The following is a 24,333-nucleotide window of genomic DNA, read 5'->3' on the forward strand; positions in this document are numbered from 1 at the left end:
TGTAAATATTGTACAGTAGCAACACACTCACATGTAGAAATGCAGCTATGTACTGTAAATATTGTACAGTAGCAACACACTCACATCATGTAGAAATGCAGCGATGTACTGTAAATATTGTACAGTAGCAACACACTCACATCATGTAGAAATGCAGCGATGTACTGTAAATATTGTACAGTAGCAACACACTCACATCATGTAGAAATGCAGCGATGTACTGTAAATATTGTACAGTAGCAACACACTCACATCATGTAGAAATGCAGCGATGTACTGTAAATATTGTACAGTAGCAACACACTCACATCATGTAGAAATGCAGCGATGTACTGTAAATATTGTACAGTAGCAACACACTCACATCATGTAGAAATGCAGCGATGTACTGTAAATATTGTACAGTAGCAACACACTCACATCATGTAGACATGCAGCGATGTACTGTAAATATTGTACAGTAGCAACACACTCACATCATGTAGAAAGATGCACGGGAGAGTAATTATTTGGGGTTATTTCCAAGTTTGTCTGTAAATTGTAGCACAAATGTATGTTTCCTTGGAATTAAAATGTGTCTAAAAATGTCATTTCCACTTTCTGAGATGAGATTAATCACACGTTTGAGTTTGGATGAATCACAGTTCAATTACTAGCTTGTGTACTTTAATGACCTTGAAGAAATACCCTAATATTTTGACACAAATACAATTTTAAGGTACGTCATTTATTTAAATAGTCCACTATGAAATGCACATTTTCAACATTTCTGCTACTATATTGTAAACAGGGTGCAGATGTACATACACACATACATATACACACATACACACATATATATATATATATATATATATATATATATATATATATATATATATATATATATATATATATATATATATATATATATATATATATATATATATAGTTTATTCATGATTAATGCGATCATTTTTTGTGATTAATCTTATACATTAACATTGACAGCATAAAAACATTGGCACTAAAATCACAGAAAAACATCAAGTCCGTGTTTAAGTATTTAATGTAAAAATGTGTAATGAATCATTAACTTTTTTTAAAACTAATTGGCTAACTATGTACAAATAAATAATGTTAATCTCCTAAGTACACAATAAATAATCATAATTTAACATTTACTCAACAAATGTTATAATTTACTATGTACACAATAAATAATGTTATTTACTATACACACAATAAATGTTAATTTACTATGTGCACAATAATTGTAATTGACTATGTACACAATAGATGTTATAATTTACTATTTACACAACAAATAATGTTATGATCTACTATGTACACAGCAAATTTTAGAATTTACTATGTACACAAAAAATAATTTTAGAATTTACTTTGTACACAATAGATGTTATAATTTACTATGTACACAACAAATTTTATAATTTACTATGTACACAATAGATGTTGTAATTTACTATGTACACAACAAATTGTATGATTTACTATGTACACAATAAACAATGTTATAGTTTACTATGTACACAATAAATGTTGATTTACTATGTACACAATAAATAATGTTATAATTTACTATGTACACAACACATTTTAGAATTTACTTTGTGCACAATAAATAATGTTATAATTGACTTTGTACACAATAAATATTTGTTTTTAATTTACTATGTACACAATAGATGTTATAATTTACTATGTACACAACAAATAATGTTATAATTTACTATGTACACAATAAATAAAAATTTAATTTACTAGGTACACAATAAATATTGTAATTTACTATGTACACAACAAATGTTATAATTTACTATGTACACAATAGATGTTATAATTTACTATGTACACAACAAATTTTATAATTTACTATGTAAACAACTTTTATAATTTACTATGAACACAATAAGTTATGTTTTAATTTACTATATACACAATAAATGTTAATTTACTAAGTACACAATAAATAATGTTATGATTTACTATGTAGACAACCAATGTTATAATTTATTATGTGCACAACAAATGTTATAATTTACTATGTACACAATAAAAAATGTTATTTACTATGTAGACAACAAATGTTATAATTTACTATATACACAAAACATGTTGTTGTAATTTAATATGTACCCAACAAATATTATAATTTACTATGTGCACAATAACAATGTTATAATTGACTATGTACACGATAAATATTATAATTTAATATGTACTCAACAAATGTTATAATTTACTATGTACTCAACAAATAATGTTTGAATGTACTATGTACACAACAAATGTTATAATTGACTATGTACACAACAAATAATGTTATAATTTACTATGTACATAAATGTTATACTATGTAGAGGATAAATGATGTTACAATATACTATGTATAGAATAAACGATGTTACAATATACTATGTATAGAATAAACGATGTTATAATATACTATGTATAGAATAAATTATGTTATAATACACTATTTGTAGAATAAATGATGTTATAATATACTATGTATAGAATAAATTATGTTATAATATACTATGTATAGAATAAATGATGTTATAATATACTATGTATAGAATAAATGATGTTATAATGTACTATGTATAGAATAAATGATGTTATAATGTACTATGTATAGAATAAATGATGTTATAATATACTATGTATAGAATAAATGATGTTATAATATACTATGTACAAGTTTACTGCTCCAAAACATATTTGTCCCTCTGAAGGAAGTCCGTGGTTTACTTGATGGCTGTGTTGGTTTACCTTTCCCTTTTTCTCCTCCTGCATCCAAACCTCTGTCTGTGATTAATGGATGATCTTCTCCCCCACTGATAGGAAGATGATATTTAATATTTCATATTTCAGTGCATTGAAAGTACATATTAAAAACCATCTTTGTAAAGTTACAATCTGTGTTGTTTATGCTGTTGACTAATCACTGCATTTATGAATATGACCCTCACAGACAGCATGAAAAGGATGAAGTCACACTCATCAGCTGACAAAAGTCTCACCTCCCAAAGAAGCTGGAAGACAACTGGACTTGACACAATCTTCCCTGGCTTGTGAGTGAGTGGCTGAGTCCAGCAGGTACAAAGTGTGTGTGCAAGAGAGACATCTTCAAGTCTTAGTCCAGCAGGTACAAAGTGTGTGTGCAAGAGAGACATCTTCAAGTCTTAGTCCAGCAGGTACAAAGTGTGTGTGCAAGAGAGACATCTTCAAGTCTTAGTCCAGCAGGTACAAAGTGTGTGTGCAAGAGAGACATCTTCAAGTCTTAGTCCAGCAGGTACAAAGTGTGTGTGCAAGAGAGACATCTTCAAGTCTTAGTCCAGCAGGTACAAAGTGTGTGTGCAAGAGAGACATCTTCAAGTCTTAGTCCAGCAGGTACAAAGTGTGTGTGCAAGAGAGACATCTTCAAGTCTTAGTCCAGCAGGTACAAAGTGTGTGTGCAAGAGAGACATCTTCAAGTCTTAGTCCAGCAGGTACAAAGTGTGTGTGCAAGAGAGACATCTTCAAGTCTTAGTCCAGCAGGTACAAAGTGTGTGTGCAAGAGAGACATCTTCAAGTCTTAGTCCAGCAGGTACAAAGTGTGTGTGCAAGAGAGACATCTTCAAGTCTTAGTCCAGCAGGTACAAAGTGTGTGTGCAAGAGAGACATCTTCAAGTCTTAGTCCAGCAGGTACAAAGTGTGTGTGCAAGAGAGACATCTTCAAGTCTTAGTCCAGCAGGTACAAAGTGTGTGCGCAAGAGAGACATCTTCAAGTCTTAGTCCAGCAGGTACAAAGTGTGTGTGCAAGAGAGACATCTTCAAGTCTTAGTCCAGCAGGTACAAAGTGTGTGTGCAAGAGAGACATCTTCAAGTCTTAGTCCAGCAGGTACAAAGTGTGTGTGCAAGAGAGACATCTTCAAGTCTTAGTCCAGCAGGTACAAAGTGTGTGTGCAAGAGAGACATCTTCAAGTCTCAGCAGATGTTGTCGGCCATCAGGCTGACTCTTGTGTGCACAGATGCTGAAAAAGAACTGCACTTGTGTTTGTGTGTGAGAATCTTACTTTATCTTGTTTACAATGAATTATTGCAAAGTAAAAACAAAGTCTGATGTCTGTGATGTCACACCTTTACTTATTTCACACACTACTCCCTAACACCAGTGAGGGAAGATACAGCCCACTTTTGGAAACTGTTACAGTTCTGGTTCCAAGTCCCCAAGGGCAGAAGAGACATTAGATGGGCAGCAACACTCTGGTCTGTGATGGTGGACACGGGCTGCTGTCTAATGGTGGCGGGCAGACGGAGCTCGTTAGCCTTAGCCTTAGCCTTAGTTCTTATAAGAGAGGGAAACTGAGGTCAAACATACAACTCTGAGTTCACTGCAGCCGTCTTGGTCGCTGAGCCACTGCAGACCACTTGGCTTAAACCAGGGGTCACCAAGGCAGTGCCCGTAAGGACCAGATGAGTCACCCGCTGGCCTGTTCTAAAAATAGCTCAAATAGCAGCACTTACCAGTGAGCTGCCTCTATTTTTTTTAATTGTATTAATTTACTAGCAAGCTGGTCTCGCTTTGCTCGACATTTTTAATTCTAAGAGAGACAAAACTCAAATAGAATTTGAAAATCCAAGAAAAAATTTTAAAGACTTGGTCTTCACTTGTTTAAATAAATTCATTTATTTTTTTACTTTGCTTCTTATAACTTTCAGAAAGACAATTTTAGAGAAAAAATACAACCTTACAAATGATTTTAGGATTTTTAAACACATATACCTTTTTACCTTTTAAATTCCTTCCTCTTCTTTCCTGACAATTTAAATCAATGTAAAGTAAAATTTATTTATTTTTATTGTAAAGCATAATAAATACATTTTAATTTAATTATTCATTTTAGCTTCTGTTTTTTCGACGTAGAATATTTGTGAAATATTTCTTCAAACTTATTATGATTAAAATAAAAAAAAATATTCTGGCAAATCTAGAAAATCTGTAGAATCAAATTTAAATCTTATTTCAAAGTCTTTTGAATTTCTTTTAAAAAACATTTCTTGAAAATCTAGAAGAAATAATGATATGTATACGTATGTGTATATATATATATGTTTATATACGTATGTATATATATGTATATACGTATGTATATATATGTATATGCGTATGTATATATATATATGTATATATATGTATATGCGTATGTATATATATATATGTATATATATGTATATACGTATGTATATATATGTATATACGTATGTATATATATGTATATACGTATGTATATATATGTATATGCGTATGTATATATGTATATGCGTATGTATATATGTATATGCGTATGTATATATGTATGTATATATACATATGTATATACGTATGTGTATATATATGTATATACGTATATGTATATACGCATGTATATATATATATACATATGTATGTATATGTATGTACGTATGTATATATGTGTGTGTATTTATGTATATACATATGTGTGTGTATGTATGTATGTACGTATGTATTTGTATACCTACGTATGTCTGTATATATGTATGTATGTACGTACGTACGTATGTATGTATATATATGTATGTATGTATGTACATATGTATATATGTGTGTGTATGTATTTGTATACGCATGTATGTCTGTATCCGACAAAATGTTGAGTCCGCCTTGTATATTTGACATTTGAAGTGTACTCTCTGGGGTCCTTTAAGGTTTTCCATTTGACACTTGCAATAATTCCCAACCACTGTGCCGTGGCACACTATCTAATTGCACCAAATTGCTCCAAAAAAGACTATTGTGAGGACAAATATAAATAGTGTATATTTTCATGTAACTATTGCAGTGACGCTAAGCGACAATTAAATGCTCCTCCACTAGATGGCAGTATTTCTACAGAAGTCAGGTGTGAAAGAAGTGCCTTGCCTCATTAAAGTTTGGGAACCGCCGCTAAGGCCATTTATCATGGAAGAAATATGCTTGGTTTTAAACTCTTCAAGTGCACCGTTTTTATTAAGATGAAAACATGTTTGATTTGAATAAAAGTAGTTTCAAGCCTGCAGTGGGAAGAATGTGGAATTTGCAAGGTGCAGATGCATCCTTTCAAAAACATGTCTGACATTCCAGTACAGAAGTGCGAGTTACAGTGTGACACCTGTTTTTATTTGTATTCAATCAAATGTCAATATCACAATATGGACATAAGTCAATAAGGTACTTTTACTTTTCCTTCATTTCATTATGACATATGTGTACTGCATGAAGTTGCATACCTTGTAATATTACCCAATATCGCCACAAATATTATATTATCATACTTTACAAAGATTTATTTTGTTCAAATACATTTTACCGTAACATTTACAGTGGTTTTACAGCATATTACTGTCAATTGGACAAACTCTGCCACTGGTTTCATCAATTAAAATTCTGATAACTGAGCTGCTATTTTTTTGTGTGTAAAATCTATGGTTGCTGTTTTAGGATTTTATTACTGTAAACTGAAAAATTATAGCACATTTTATTGTAAAAAAAAAAACTGAAAAAAAAAACAGTGGATGTTTCCTTATTTACTGTTGTTTTAAAAAAAACACTATTTTTTTTACAGTAAAATCTACCGATTTTTTCAGTGTTTAAAAAAGAGTGTGTATACACATATATATATATATAAGGGGATAGGCTCCTCCCACCTTCGAAGATATGCAACTGAGAACAGGCCCCTCCCACCTCCAAACACTGCACCTGAGGATTGGCTCCTCCCACCTCCAAAGACGTGCACCTGGGGACATGCCCCTCCCACTTCTGAAGACATGCAACTGAGAACAGGCCCCTCCCACCTCCAAAGACTGCACCTGAGGACAGGCTCCTCCCACCTCCGAAGACGTGCACCTGGGGACATGCCCCTCCCACTTCCGAAGACATACCACTGAGAACAGGTCCCTCCCACCTCCAAAAACATGCATCTGGGGACTGGCCCCTCCCACTTCTGAAGACATGCAACTGAGAACAGGCCCCTCCCACCTCCAAAGACTGCACCTGAGGACAGGCTCCTCCCACCTCCAAAGACTGCACCTGAGGACAGGCTCCTCCCACCTCCGAAGACATGCACCTGGGGACATGCCCCTCCCACTTCCGAAGACATACAACTGAGAACAGGCCCCTCCCACTTCCGAAGACATACAACTGAGAACAGGCCCCTCCCACCACCAAAAATGTGCATCCTGGGAACTGGCCCCTCCCATGTCCAAAGACATGCACCTGGGAACTGGCCCCTCCCACCTCCAAAGACTGCACCTGAGAACTGGCCCCTCCCACCTCCAAAGACTGCACCTGAGAACAGGTTCCTCCCACCTCCGAAGACGTGCACCTGGGGACATGCCCCTCCCACTTCCGATGACATACAACTGAGAACAGGCCCCTCCCACCTTCAAAAACGTGCACCTTGGGTCTGACCCCTCCCACGTCCAAAGACATGCACCTGGGAACTGACCCCTCCCACCTCCAAAGACTGCACCTGGGAACTGGCCCCTCCTACCTCCAAAGACTGCACCTGTGGACTGGCCCCTCCCACCTCCAAAGACATGCACCTGGGAACTGGCCCCTCCTACCTCCAAAGACTGCACCTGGGGACAGGCTCCTCCCACCTCCGAAGACGTGCACCTGGGGACATGCCCCTCCCACTTCCGAAGACATACAACTGAGAACAGCCCCCTTCCACCTCCAAAAACGTGCACATGGGGACAGGCTCCTCCCACCTCGGAAGAACTGGCCCCTCCCACCTGCAAAGACATGCACCTGGGGACACGTTGATTGGCAACACTAAATGGTCCCAAGTGTGTGAATGTGGAGTACACCCTTTCCAGAGTGTCCCCCGCCTCCCGCCCGTATGCAGCTGGGATAGGCTCCAGCCCAACGTGACCCTGAGAGGGACAAGCGGTAGAAAACAAAAAAATATATATATAATATATATATATATATATATATATATATATATATATATATATATATATAAGAAGACAGTCTCCGCCCCAAAGAGCATGAATGTTATCTCACAGGTGAGACTGCAGAACTTCTTTATATGACAAACCATTTGCGATGCGCATGCGCGTAGGTGTGACAGCTTGCAGGCGAGGAGAGCGCGGAGGAATCCCAGCGGCGCACTAACTCACCTGAAAGCCGACTCACGCCTTCCGCCTCACGTCCAGTGTCTCCCCGCGGTCGTCCTCCTTCCCGCTGCCCGCGCTCCCTCCCTGCTGTCCGGCTGCGTGGGCAGGCTGCTGGAGGGGGAATGGTCGCGTCCTCGCCCGGGAACTTTCACGTCACGCCGACATTCATCTGAGGTGAGCGCACTTTTACTTCTTTTCCTGCTTCTTACTTTCTTCAGTTCCAGTTGTACTTGACTGTCTTGCTGCCGTTTGTCTGCTTCTTGCGCAAATGTCATTGTTGCAGTCAAAGATTTACAGGAAGTGTGTCCAGGGACTTTTGTGACTTTATTAAGAAGAAAATCTTTTTTTTTTTTTATTGAGGGTCACTTTATTAAACATGTCACCTATACTCAGTGGTAGATAAATATCTAGATTTAACACACGACTGTAAATCAGAGTGTTCAAAATAATTAATTGGAATAAGTAGTGTAAACTTAAAAAGTTGTTAAGTCATGCTTACTTAAACATGTTGAATTAGAGTAACATTTTCCTTCCTTTTAAGTTGATTAAACTTATTTTTAATTAATATTAACTTGTTTGAAGAGTATGTAACTACATACATACAGAAAAACATAAATACAAATATATATACACACATACATACTACATACATACATACTACATACATGCATACTACATACATGCATACTACATACATACTACATACACACATACATACATACTACATACATACATACTACATACACACATACATACATACTACATACACACATACATACATACTACATACATACATACTACATACATACATACTACATACATACATACTACATACACACATACATACATACTACATACACACATACATACATACTACATACATACATACATACTACATACACACATACATACATACATACTACATACACACATACATACACACATACATACATACTACATACACACATACATACATACATACATACACACATACATACATACTACATACACACATACATACATACATACTACATACACACATAGATACATACTACATACATACATACACACATACATACATACTACATTTTCCTTCCTTTTAAGTTAATTAAACTTATTTTTAATTAATATTAACTTGTTTGAAGAGTATGTAACTACATACATACAGAAAAACATAAATACAAATATATATACACACATACATACTACATACATACATACTACATACACACATACATACATACTACATACACACATACATACATACATACATACTACATACATACATACTACATACACACATACATACATACTACATACATACTACATACATACATACTACATACTTACATACTACATACACACATAGATACATACTACATACTACATACATACATACTACATACACACATACATACATACTACATACATACATACTTGCCAACCTTTAGACCTCCGATTTCAGGGGGTGGGGGGCGTGGTTAAGAGGGGAGGAGTATATTTACTGCCTGATTCATTATATATAAATATATATATATATATATATATAAAATAAATACTTGACTTTCAGTGAATTCAAGCTATAAATACCGTACTTCCTTGAATTGCGCTAATTAATTAAAAACTTCTTCTCACTCCTGCGCTTACCAAAGGAATGCGGTAAAAGTAAGCATGCGCTAATTATTTTAAAACCTCTTCTCACTCCGGCACTTACCAAAGGCATGCAGTACAAATTTGAGCGTGACGTAAGCTTGGACCTTAAATCCTACTGAAAAGCTCTTAATCTTCCTCCCTTTATGCGATTTCAAATTACCGGTATTGAAATCAGCCTCCTCCATTTTGAAAATGACGACAGGGGAAGTGTCACTCGTGACGTCACGAGTTTGACCAGGCGGTAATACTAAGCATGCGCTAATTATTTTGGGAAGCGAGTTTGACCCGCCAGTAATTCAAGGCAGGCGCATACTATATGTCCTGTGGCAATTCAAGGAAATACGATGTGTATATATATAATATATACACATTATATATAATATATACAGATGAGTGTTATGTGTGTTACACACACATAACACTCATTTACTCATTGTTGAGTTAAGGGTTGAAATGTCCATCCTTGTTTTTCTAACCATACGCATGTACAGTAGATGGCAGTATTGTCCTGTTTAAGAGTGTCACAACATTGCTGTTTACGGCAGACGAGCTGCTATATGGTAGACGAAAACATTCTGCTGTTGTTGTGTGTTGTTTTACCGCTCTGGGAGGACGTTAATGAAACCGCCTAACAATAAACCCGCATAAGAAACCAATAATTAGCCCTCGATCATTCTACGGTTATAACGTCATTGGGCAGACACGCTGTTTATACACGTCACTCAGGTCCGCATGGAGCTGGAGGGGGCGTGGCTTCCAGCTCCGCCTGAAACGGTGCGAGCGATTCAGATGTTAAGTCACATGACATTTTGATGATGTGGAAGGATCAACAACTTATGTATCATGTATGATACGTTCAGTGTTAAGTCACATGACATTTTGATGTAGAACAATCAACAACTTATGTATCACTTATGATAGGTTAGGTGTTATAGTGTTAAATTACATTACATTTTAATGATATAGAAGGATCAACAACTTATGTATCATGTATGATACGTTCGGTGTTAGTGTTAAGTCACATGACATTTTGATGTAGAACAATGAACAATTTATGTATCACTTATGATAGGTTAGGTTTTATAGTGTTAATTTACACAACATTTTAATGATGTAGAAGGATCAACAACTTATGTATCATGTATGATACGTTTGGTGTTAGTGTTAAGTCACATGACATTTTCATGTAGATCAATCAACAATTTATGTATCACTCATGATAGGTTAGGTGTTATAGTGTTAATTTACACAACATTTTAATGATGTAGAAGGATCGACAATGTATCACTTATGATATGTTAGGTGGTATAGTGTTAAGTCGCATGACATTTTGGTGATGTAGAAGGATCAACAAATTATGTATCATATATGATATGTTTGGTGTTATAGTGTTAATTGACATGATATTTTGATGATGATGAAGGATCGACAACTTATGTATCAATTAGGATACATTAGGTGTTGTAAGGTTAAGTTAAAGTTAAAAGTTAAAGTACCAATGATTGTCACACACACACTTGGTGTGGTGAAATGTGTCCTCTGCATTTGACCCATCCCTTTGATCACCTCCTGTGAAGTGAGGAGAGCAGTGGGCAGCAGCGGTGCCGCGCCCGGGAATCATTTATGGTGCTTTAAGTCACATGACATTTTGATATAGAAGCATCAAAAATGTGCGTATCACTTTTGACACATTAGGTTTTAGGTCACACGACATGAATAAAACCTATTTATGTCAGTTTATAATGAACAGCACATTCGGAATCATTTATGGTGCTTTAGGTCACATGACATTTTGATATAGAAGCATCAAAAATGTGCGTATCACTTTTGACACATTAGGTTTTAGGTCACATGACATGAATAAAACTTATTTATGTCAGTTTATAATGAACAGCACGTTCTGAATCATTTATGGTGCTTTAAGTCACATGACATTTTGATATAGAAGCATCAAAAATGTGCGTATCACTTTTGACACATTAGGTTTTAGGTCACACGACATGAATAAAACCTATTTATGTCAGTTTATAATGAACAGCACATTCGGAATCATTTATGGTGCTTTAAGTCACATGACATTTTGATATAGAAGCATCAAAAATGTGCGTATCACTTTTGACACATTAGGTTTTAAGTCACATGACATGAATAAAACCTATTTATGTCAGTTTATAATGAACAGCACGTTCTGATTTCAGCAGGAAAATGGCCGTGCAGAACCTCAGCTGCCATTACAACGAGCCCATGGGCTTCTTCTACAACAGCAGCGGCGCCGACGACAAGTGGAACAGGACGCAGCTCATTTTGGTCCAAGTGGTGGGTTCACTCTTCTGCTGCTTCATCCTGTTCTCCAACGCCATGGTCATCGCCGCCGTGATCACCAACAAGAAGTTCCACTTCCCCTTCTACTATCTCCTGGCCAACCTGGCCGCCTCCGACTTCCTGGCGGGCATCGCCTACGTCTACCTGATGTTCAACACGGGCGAGGTGTCGCGGAAGCTGACGGTGAAAGGCTACTTCATCCGCCAAGGTCTGCTGGACATCAGCCTGTCCGCCTCGCTGGCCAACCTGCTGGTCATCGCACTGGAGCGCTACATCTCCATCATGAACATCAGAGTCCACAGCAACCTGACCAAGAGGAGGGTGACCCTGCTCATAGTCCTGGTCTGGGCCATCTCCATCCTGATGGGGGCCGTGCCCAGTCTGGGCTGGAACTGCATCTGCAACCTGAGCGACTGCTCCCAGCTGGCGCCCCTGTTCAGCAGGAGCTACCTGGTCTTCTGGTCCGTCTCCAACCTGGTGGTCTTCCTGGTGATGGTGGCCATCTACATGCGGATCTACACCTTCGTCAAGATGCAGAACAACATGTTCACGCAGCACAGCGGGGTCTCCGTCAACCACAAGAGGGCGCGCATCAAGCTCATCAAAACCGTCATGGTGGTGCTCGGTGAGTTCTTCTCTCTCTTAACAACCCTAAATGGCCATCGCTCGCCTGAACGTTACCGGCTGCATCTCGGCCATAAAACCATATCCGTATGTATCGCCGTTGGTATCGACAAACATCTGCTCGGTAAAACCTGTGGTTCTTTTTTTTCTTCGTCACAATATCAATTCACCAATATCACTCTATGCCCACTCATCCCCACCCAATATCACTCTATGCCCACTCATCCCCCACCCAATATCACTCAATGCCCACTCATCCCCACCCAATATCGCTTTATGCCCACCCAATATCACTCTATGCCCACTCATCCCCACCCAATATCACTCTCTGCCCACTCATCCCCACCCAATATCACTCTTATTCCCACTCATCCCCACCCAATATCACTCTATGCCCACTCATCCCCACCCAATATCACTCTTTGCCCACTCATCCCCACCCAATATCACTCTATGCCCACTCATCCCCACCCAATATCCCTCTATGCCCACTCATCCTCACCCAATATCACTCTCTGCCCACTCATCCCCACCCAATATCACTCTCTGCCCACTCATCCCCACCCAATATCACTCTCTGCCCACTCATCCCCACCCAATACCACTCTCTGCCCACCCAATATCACTCTCTGCCCACTCATCCCCACCCAATATCACTCTCTGCCCACTCATCCCCACTCAATATCACTCTCTGCCCACTCATCCCCACCCAATATCACTCTCTGCCCACTCATCCCCACCCAATATCACTCTCTGCCCACTCATCCCCACCCAGTATCACTCTCTGCCCACTCATCCCCACCCAATATCACTCTCTGCCCACTCATCCCCACTCAATATCACTCTCTGCCCACTCATCCCCACCCAATATCACTCTCTGCCCACTCATCCCCACCCAGTATCACTCTCTGCCCACTCATCCCCACCCAGTATCACTCTCTGCCCACTCATCCCCACTCAATATCACTCTCTGCCCACTCATCCCCACCCAATATCACTCTCTGCCCACTCATCCCCACCCAATATCACTCTCTGCCCACTCATCCCCACCCAGTATCACTCTCTGCCCACTCATCCCCACCCAGTATCACTCTCTGCCCACTCATCCCCACCCAGTATCACTCTCTGCCCACTCATCCCCACCCAATATCACTCTATGCCCACTCATCCCCACCCAATACCACTCTCTGCCCACCCAAATAACACTCTCTGCCCACTCATCCCCACCCAATATCACTCTCTGCCCACTCATCCCCACCCAATATCACTCTCTGCTCACTCATCCCCACCCAATATCACTCTCTGCCCACTCATCCCCACCCAATATCACTCTCTGCCCACTCATCCCCACCCAATATCACTCTCTGCCCACTCATCCCCACCCATCCATGATTTGCAACATATTTGACTTGCAACAATATAATGTAAAGAAGGAATATAGACAATAAAATCAGTTAAATAGAAGGTCAATAGAGGGTAAATAAAAGGTAAAATAAGTAAAAATATAGAAGGTGAAAGAAGATAAAACAAGTTAAATGAGGCCCAAAGAAGGTCAAATAAGGGAATAAGGATTATAGAAAATAGAATAAGTGGAAGATAAAAGAGGGAGTACGCAGTAAAATAAGATCAAATAAGATAAAAGACTGTCAAATAAGTTACATAGAAGGTAAATACAAAATATAATAAGTTAAATAGAAGGTATAAGAAGGTAAATAATAGTTTGACATGTTTTTGTTGAACAAATAATAGTCCTAATAGCATCAATACAAGAAGAAAAGTGGACTAAAAGAAGCACAAAGGTTTTCAGACAAAGCGATAGTTAAACAAACAAGTTTGTGTTAACTAGCTCATTAAGTAGTTTATGGCCTTTTTCAGATGTAGAACACGCCTCCTCTTGAAATGTTCCTCGTCACAGATGTACTGTACTTGAAGAACTAAGTACACTTAGTTGTGTTTTTGTGAAATGTTTTTATATGTTTGATGTTGTTGTTGCCAATAGCAACGCTGACTCTGGGGATCAAATCCATTCATTCCATTAGAAACAAGCTTTTATTGATGTTGTCTTGTATGGATGGATGGTAGACTAATAAATTATTATTCACACGGTGTATCAGGAACTAATAAATTATTATTCACACGGTGTATCAGGAACTAATAAATTATTATTCACACGGTGTATCAGGAACTAATAAATTATTATTCACATGGTGTGTCAGGAACTAATAAATTATTATTCACACGGTGTATCAGGAACTAATAAATTATTATTCACACGGTGTATCAGGAACTAATAAATTATTATTCACACGGTGTATCAGGAACTAATAAATTATTATTCACAGGGTGTATCAGGAACTAATAAATTATTATTCACACGGTGTATCAGGAACTAATAAATTATTATTCACACGGTGTGTCAGGAACTAATAAATCATTAACATAGGGTGTCTAGAACTAATAAATCATTAATGTGAGGTGTCTGGAACTAATAAATCATAATGAACATGGGTGTCAGGAACTAATATATTATTAACATGGGGTGTCAGGAATTAATAAATCATTATTAACATGGGGTGTCAGGAACTAATATATTATTAACATGGGGTGTCAGGAATTAATAAATCATTATTAACATGGGGTATCAGGAACTAATAAATCATTATTAACATGGGGTATCAGGAACTGATAAATCATTATTAACATGGGGTATCAGGAACTGATAAATCATTAATGTGAGGTGTCTGGAACTAATAAATCATAATGAACATGGGTGTCAGGAACTAATATATTATTAACATGGGGTGTCAGGAATTAATAAATCATTATTAACATGGGGTATTAGGAACTAATAAATCATTATTAACATGGGGTATCAGGAACTAATAAATCATTATTAACATGGGGTGTCAGGAATTAATAAATCATTATTAACATGGGGTATCAGGAACTAATAAATCATTATTAACATGGGGTATCAGGAACTAATAAATCATTATTAACATGGGGTATCAGGAACTAATAAATCATTATTAACATGGGGTATCAGGAACTGGTTGAGGCTGGGCCGCAAGAAAACATTTTCTAAAATAAACTTGCATGCATGTTGAGTTCTATAATGACGTTTCAAATGATATCCATTGGGCATCACAACTTTCTGAGTGCAAATAAGACACATCGGGATAACCCTGTGCTCAACAAAGAAATATTGCATCTCCCACTTTTCCTGGAATTGTCTTTGCTCATCACGAACCTTTCTCTTCACTTCAGGCTTTGAAAAAGACATGCACGGAGAATAATGTTATTTCCGCGATGTGTGTCGTTCCGCCTTTCCTCCCTAGAGCAACACGGCGGTCGGCAGCATAGTGAGCGCCAAAAAGTGACAGCTCCCATGTCGTATAGAAATATATGTAGTGTTCATCGTGTGAGGCAATGCAAATTAAACAATAAAGAAAAACAAAAAATTTGAACTGGTCCAGGTTATCAGGGACTGTTATTACTAGGGATGCACCGAAATGAAAATTTGTGGCCGAAGCCGAATAAAATTTAAAAGTTTGGCCGAAGGACGAATACTGAATACTGAATAATGAATGCAGTTTTTCACAATTTTTTTATATTGCAGAAACAGCCTACAATACATTTGTAGACATGTTTTTTTAAATAAAGTACATTTTTATTGAATAAGTTTTTCATTTATATTAGGCCTTCAAACAAAACATGCATTTAAAAAAATAATAAAGTGCATTAAAGTGGATAAACCCACAACAAATGGATTATTGTCAATCAATCAATCAATCAATGTTTATTTATATAGCCCCAAATCACAAATGTCTCAAAGGACTGCACAAATCATTACGACTACAACATCCTCGGAAGAACCCACAAAAGGGCAAGGAAAACTCACACCCAGTGGGCAGGGAGAATTCACATCCAGTGGGACGCCAGTGACAATGCTGACTATGAGAAACCTTGGAGAGGACCTCAGATGTGGGCAACCCCCCCCCCTTTAGGGGACCGAAAGCAATGGATGTCGAGCGGGTCTAACATGATACTGTGAAAGTTCAATCCATAGTGGCTCCAACACAGCCGCGAGAGTTCAGTTCAAAGCGGATCCAAGACAGCAGCGAGAGTCCCGTCCACAGGAAACCATCTCAAGAGGAGGCGGATCAGCAGCGTAGAGATGTCCCCAATCGATACAGGCGTCCATCCATTTCCTACCGCTTATTCCCTTTCAGGGTCGCGGGGGGCGCTGGCGCCTATCTCAGCTACAATCGGGCGGAGGGCAGGGTACACCCTGGACAAGTCCCCACCTCATCGCAGGGCCAACACAGATAGACAGACAAAATTCACACTCACATTCACACACTAGGGACCATTTAGTGTTGCCAATCAACCTATCCCCAGGTGCATGTCTTTGGAGGTGGGAGGGGCCTATCCCCAGGTGCATGTCTTTGGAGGTGGGAGGGGCCTATCCCCAGGTGCATGTCTTTGGAAGTGGGAGGAAGCCGGAGTACCCGGAGGGAACCCACGCATTCACGGGGAGAACATGCAAACACAGAAAGATCCCGAACCTGGATTTGAACCCAGGACTGCAGGACCTTCGTATTGTGAGGCAGACGCACTAACCCCTCTGCCACCGTGAAGCCCTGAATTATTGTCCTTTTGGCTAAAGTCTGCTTAGCCACAGTAGATATGCTAATAATGTAAACAGAGGCCCCACTAAATCTCAATAAGTGTGTGCTTGTAACCTCATACACTTATACAGGTAGCCTACACAACAGGCTAATAATGTAAACAGAGGCCCCACTAAATCTCAATAAGTGTGTGCTTGTAACCTCATACACTTATACAGGTAGCCTACACAACAGGCTAATAATGTAAACAGAGGCCCCACTAAATCTCAATAAGTGTGTGCTTGTAACCTCATACACTTATACAGGTAGCCTACACAACAGGCTAATAATGTAAACAGAGGCCCCACTAAATCTCAATAAGTGTGTGCTTGTAACCTCATACACTTATACAGGTAGCCTACACAACAGGCTAATAATGTAAACAGAGGCCCCACTAAATCTCAATAAGTGTGTGCTTGTAACCTCATACACTTATACAGGTAGCCTACACAACAGGCTAATAATGTAAACAGAAGGCTCAAGTAAATCTCAATAAGTGTGTGCTTGTAACCTCATACACTTATACAGGTAGCCTACACAACAGGCTAATAATGTAAACAACACACACACAATGTAAAGAGCACACATCAGAGAAATACCGTCTGCTCGGTATCGTGTAACGGGGCTCAATGTGCTCCATGAGTCTCCGACAGCCAATGTCCTCCACAACACTAAACAGTTGATCATCCAAAGCCATAAACTCCATCACCTTCTTTGTAATTCGGTTTGCTTTGGCTCTGTCAGTCGCAAACTTTTTCGTCCTCTCCAAGACGTCGGCCACGAGGCACCTCCTCCAGACAGTTTGGCTGAACATTCGTTGCAAACTGCAACACTTTTGTCACTTTACGACACTTTAAAATATCTCCACACTGCTGACATTTTTCCGAAGGCGCCGGGTTACAACGTCACCGCGTCACTGCACGTTGGTTGATTGCGTCACCGCGTCAAAAAATTGCGTCACACGCCACTATTCGGCCTTGCTTTTAACTCATTCCACCGGAGGCCGAATGTGGCTTTTTTTGCCATATTCGGCCGAATATATTCAGTTACCGATTAATCGGTGCATCCCTAGTTATTACTGACGGACATGTGTCGCTGTGATACTGCAGACAGGCACGTATGAAAACCCTGGTGTCCATGGCAATGTCTCTGTCGCTTTCACTCACTTGCCGCTTTTCCACTATTGCAGGGGTAGGCAACCCAGAACGGTGAAAAAGCCATTTTGGAGCCAAATAACACAACAATGTCAAGCGCCATTCATATAAAACTTGCAGGTCGCACTAACATTAAACTTCTATATTAAGGAGGGGGCCGCAAAATAACGTCTCGCGGGCCGTGTGTCTGAGACCCCTGATTATGTCCCTCGTACATTAAGAAATAAAAAGTCATGGGCGGTCACGGCAAGTTGTTGCCGCCGCAAATGTTGGTCAATTTTTAAAACGGCAAATGAGAGGGCGGTCGCCGCGGTTAAATTCAAGCCACTCACTTCCATTTCACACAGCAGATAGCCTAGTCATCCATGTCAGGAACGTCCACCTCCTGCTCTTCCTGCAGTCTGCGCGGCTGCAAGTGAAAACCGGATAAACCGGTAGCGTGACGTCCGCGGAAAGAGTTGGAATGACTTGTCGAGGCGTAGCAAGGCGGGTACATGCGGCGGATGTTGAACGTGGAGCCAATTAAAGTCTGCGAGCTGTCAGCAAAGTAGTCCCGCTCAGCAGGGTGCTGGTTTCAACATCTTATGCTCGAGTCCGTGCTAAAGAAATAGGAGAAAAAGAGCAAAGTTGAAAGGGTCATTGACACAATACAAGTCTTTGTTTAGGAGACGTTGCCACTGCAGGCAAGTCGTAACTTGATGTTGTGCGCCCGCACTTGTTGGAGATGCTGCAGACCGAGAGTTGTTTTCTTGCTGGGACAGGGATGGAACCACAGGAAGACTTTTGTGTGGCTTTAGCTTTCCACGGCTTGTAATGAGAGAGGAAGTGCATTACAGAGGATTGTACAACATCCAAAACCAAGGGATCTCAAATATTTAACACTGAAGTAGTCTAACTCCTGATCTCCCCTGCTTACAAGGCTGGGGTCAGGCTGATTACAAAATTCAATCATCAAATGTACTACCAAAAAAGGGACACATAAAAACTAATGGAAAGTAAATGTACATACAATCACACGGGACTAAAATATTGAAATTCCTACTAAATTAATAAGGAATTTGAAATAAACTGTCAATAATCAAAATGAATATACGCCTTTTGGTCATAATTTTTGCACTTAAACGTACCTATGGCTTTAGCTCCAGACGTTTGTGTGATGTCATTGCTGCCACAAGTGGTGGAAAATTGTATTACACTTGAGTACTTACAAGGCCTGGGTCAGGCTGATTACAAAATTCAATCATCAAATGTACTACCAAAAAAGGGACACATAAAAACTAATGGAAAGTAAATGTACATACAATCACACGGGACTAAAATATTGAAATTCGTACAAAATGAATAAGGAATTTGAAATAAACTGTCAATAATGATAATGAAAATATGCCTTTTAGTCATAATTTTTGCGCTTACACTTATCTATGGCTTTAGCTCCAGACGTTTGTTTGATGTCACTGCTTCCACAAGTGGTGGAAAAGTGTATTACACTTGAGTACTTACAAGGCTTGGGTCAGGCTGATTACAAAATTCAATCATCAAATGTACTACCAAAAAAGGGACACATAAAAACTCATGGAAAGTAAATGTACATACAATCACACGGGACTAAAATATTGAAATTCCTACTAAATTAATAAGGAATTTGAAATAAACTGTCAATAATAATAATATAAAAATACGCCTTTTAGTCATAATTTTTGCACTTAAACGTATCCATGGCTTTAGCTCCAGACGTTTGTGTGATGTCACTGCTGCCACAAGTGGTGGAAAATTGTATTACACTTGAGTACTTACAAGGCTGGGGTCAGGCTGATTACAAAATTCAATCATCAAATGTACTACCAAAAAAGGGACACATAAAAACTAATGGAAAGTAAATGTACATACAATCACACGGGACTAAAATATTGAAATTCCTACTAAATTAATAAGGAATTTGAAATAAACTGTCAATAATCAAAATGAAAATACGCCTTTTGGTCATAATTTTTGCACTTAAACGTACCTATGGCTTTAGCTCCAGACGTTTGTGTGATGTCATTGCTGCCACAAGTGGTGGAAAATTGTATTACACTTGAGTACTTACAAGGCCTGGGTCAGGCTGATTACAAAATTCAATCATCAAATGTACTACCAAAAAAGGGACACATAAAAACTAATGGAAAGTAAATGTACATACAATCACACGGGACTAAAATATTGAAATTCCTACTAAATTAATAAGGAATTTGAAATAAACTGTCAATAATCAAAATGAAAATACGCCTTTTGGTCATAATTTTTGCACTTAAACGTATCTATGGCTTTAGCTCCAGAGGTTTGTGTGATGTCATTGCTGCCACAAGTGGTGGAAAAGTGTATTACACTTGAGTACTTACAAGGCTGGGGTCAGGCTGATTACAAAATTCAATCATCAAATGTACTACCAAAAAAGGGACACATAAAAACTAATGGAAAGTAAATGTACATACAATCACACGGGACTAAAATATTGAAATTCCTACAACATGAATAAGGAATTTGAAATAAACTGTCAATAATGATAATGAAAATTTGCCTTTTAGTCATAATTTTTGCGCTTAAACATATCTATGGCTATAGCTCCAGAGGTTTGTGTGATGTCATTGCTGCCACAAGTGGTGGAAAAGTGTATTACACTTGAGTACTTACAAGGCTGGGGTCAGGCTGATTACAAAATTCAATCATCAAATGTACTACCAAAAAAGGGACACATAAATAAATAAATAAATGGGTTGTACTTGTATAGCGCTTTTCTACCTTCAAGGTACTCAAAGCGCTTTGACACTACTTCCACATTCACACACACATTCACACACTGATGGAGGGAGCTGCCATGCAAGGCGCCAACCAGCACCCATCAGGAGCAAGGGTGAAGTGTCTTGCTCAGGACACAACGGACGTGACGAGGTTGGTTCTAGGTGGGATTTGAACCAGTGACCCTCGGGTTGCGCACGGCCACTCTTCCACTGCGCCACGCCGTCCCACAGAAAAACTAATGGAAAGTAAATGTACATACAATCACACGGGACTAAAATATTGAAATTCCTACAAAATGAATAAGGAATTTGAAATAAACTGTCAATAATTAAAATGAAAATACGCCTTTTAGTCATAATTTTTGCACTTAAACGTATCTATGGCTTTAGCTCCAGACGTTTGTGTGATGTCACTGCCGCCACAAGTGGTGGAAAAGTGTATTACACTGGACTACTTACAAGGCTTGGGTCCGGCTGATTACAAAATTCAATCATCAAATGTACTACCAAAAAAGGGACACATAAAAACTAATGGAAAGTAAACGTACATACAATCACACGGGACTAAAATATTGAAATTCCCACAAAATTAATAAGGAATTTGAAATAAACTGTCAATAATGATAATGAAAATATGCCTTTTAGTCATAATTTTTGCGCTTAAATGTATCTATGGCTTTAGCTCCAGACGTTTGTGTGATGTCATTACTGCCACAAGTGGTGGAAAAGTGTATTACACTTGAGTACTTACAAGGCTTGGGTCAGGCTGATTACAAAATTCAATCATCAAATGTACTACCAAGAAAGGGACACATAAAAACTAATGGAAAGTAAATGTACATACAATCACACAGGACTAAAATATTGAAATTCCTATTAAATGAATAAGGAATTTGAAATAAACTGTCAATAATCAAAATTAAAATACGCCTTTTAGTCATTTTTGCACTTAAACGTATATATGGCTTTAGCTCCAGACGTTTGTGTGATGTCATTGCTGCCACAAGTGGTGGAAAAGTGTATTACAGCTGAGTACTTGTCATTAGTGCCACAAGTGGTGGAAAAGTGTATTACACCTGAGTACTTGTTATTAGTGCCACAAGTGGTGGAAAAGTGTATTACACCTGAGTACTTGTCATTAGTGCCACAAGTGGTGGAAAAGTGTATTACACCTGAGTTTACTGTTAAAGGTAAAGTAGCAATGATTGTCACACACACTCACACTCAGTGTGATGAAATGTGTCCTCTGCATTTGACCCATGCCCTTGTTCACCCCCTGGGAGGTGAGGGGAGCAGTGAGCAGCACCTGTGGCCGCGCCCGGGAATCATTTTTGGTGATTTAACCCCCAATTCCAACCCTTGATGCTGAGTGCCAAGCAGGGAGGTAATGGCTCCCATTTTTATAGTCTTTGGTATGACTCGGCCGGGGTTCGAACTCACAATTTACCCATCTCAGGGCGACACTCTAACACAGGAGTCGGGAACCTTTTTGACAGAGAGAGCCATTAAAGCCAAATATTTTAAAATGTATTTCCGTGAGAGCCATATAATATTTTTAACACTGAATATAACTGTCAGGTTCAAACACTGATGACATCTATTAAACAAGACAAGAAGCAAGGAATTAAACAGAGACAGGATTCAATTTAGCTCAATGAGGAGAAACAAGAGAGTTCTACACCTCTTTTATTTGGACTTTCCCTGATTACAACAAACAAATGCGTGCGTCTGGTATTCTTTTTAATAACATTTTTATTCTATTCTTAAGCTAACCAATAATAAATAAAATACTTTTGACTGTTAATGCAACTTCTTGAACAGGTGCGATAGAAACGGATGGATGCATGACAAGGTTTTATATGTTGAACGTTATCTTTAACACTGTGATTACCACTTATTGCGTTAAGCAACGTCAGCAAGATTTATCTGAGAGCCAGATGCAGTCATCAAAAGAACCACATCTGGCTCTAGAACCATAGGTTCCCTACCCCTGTTCTAACCACTAGGCCACTGAGTAGGTGATATTGTCATTGCTGCCACAAGTGGTGGAAAAGTGTATTACAACCACGGCACACACCTGATTGGGATATGAAAAATTGGGAATTGCACTGTTCACACTGACATGAAAAAAGCCGATACGGGCAAACAGAAATGGTGATTGACCTGCAGTGTGAAGGAGGCTGGTGATACTGAGCATTCAGAAATACGATGGACGATCAATCCTTCATGAACACTAGCGTACTCTTTGCCGTTCACTTCAGAGTATTGGGTACCTTGAGATTGGCCAATCAGGCAGGATGTAGAGTCAGGATGTGGTTGTTGTGGGCAGATCAAGGATGGAGGTTCACCATCAAGATGGCACAAACAAGACACCACTTTATGTTCTTTTCATATCAGTGTACATGTCGGACCTTTCCTGTAATCATCACACGCTGACTTTTCATTACCGCTAGAAATGTGCAAAACCTAAATATGGCAATAGAAACAGCCACAGTTCCAAAAACCTTTTTATGTATGGCTGAAGCACTTTTGCGCTTTTATGAGGCGTTTTTTGAAGTTAGCTTTGGGCGATATGGCCTTTTATTATATCTCGATATTTTTTTGCCATGTCACGATACACCAGGCCTGGGCAATTATTTTGACTCGGGGGCCACATTTAGAGAAAAAAATGCGACCGGGGGCCAGTATATTTATTTTTAGGAACACTAATACAAAACCTCACAATAATGTCTGATTGAATGCTAAAAACGTTATGACAGACCGCCTTAAAAAAAACGTAAAGGAATTTTACATTTTTCTTTGAACGATAAAACACGGAATATTGACAAAATAGGAATGTCACGCCCACTTTCGATCGACATATTTTACAATCAAGCGACAGGCAACAAAAATGCAACAAACAGTGAAATATGAACGCGAAGGGTACAAAATAAACCCACCTACAATCTGACAACAGGGGTC

At 38.7% G+C, this 24,333-nt stretch overlaps 2 protein-coding genes across 3 annotated transcripts in view; both read left to right on the forward strand.

The window, feature by feature from the left end:
• mcoln2 (mucolipin TRP cation channel 2) overlaps positions 1-4,115 on the forward strand; it is a 42,027-nt gene extending 37,912 nt beyond the window's left edge. Inside the window, exon 14 of the mRNA XM_061882995.1 lies at positions 2,981-4,115. Coding sequence (XP_061738979.1) covers positions 2,981-3,017 — 37 coding nt within the window. The 3' untranslated portion in view covers positions 3,018-4,115. The remainder of the gene's footprint in view (positions 1-2,980) is intronic.
• A 4,091-nt stretch (positions 4,116-8,206) lies between these two features.
• Positions 8,207-24,333, forward strand: part of lpar3 (lysophosphatidic acid receptor 3) — a 26,440-nt gene continuing 10,313 nt past the window's right edge. Inside the window, exons 1-2 of one of the 2 annotated variants that reach the window (XM_061882996.1) lie at positions 8,207-8,346; positions 12,024-12,772. In XM_061882996.1, coding sequence (XP_061738980.1) covers positions 12,031-12,772 — 742 coding nt within the window. In that variant the 5' untranslated portion in view covers positions 8,207-8,346; positions 12,024-12,030. The remainder of the gene's footprint in view (positions 8,347-12,023; positions 12,773-24,333) is intronic. The other variant, XM_061882997.1, reaches the window with a different exon arrangement.

The sequence above is a fragment of the Nerophis ophidion genome, linkage group LG22 (genome assembly GCF_033978795.1).
Source record: "Nerophis ophidion isolate RoL-2023_Sa linkage group LG22, RoL_Noph_v1.0, whole genome shotgun sequence".
Lineage (NCBI taxonomy): Eukaryota > Metazoa > Chordata > Actinopteri > Syngnathiformes > Syngnathidae > Nerophis > Nerophis ophidion.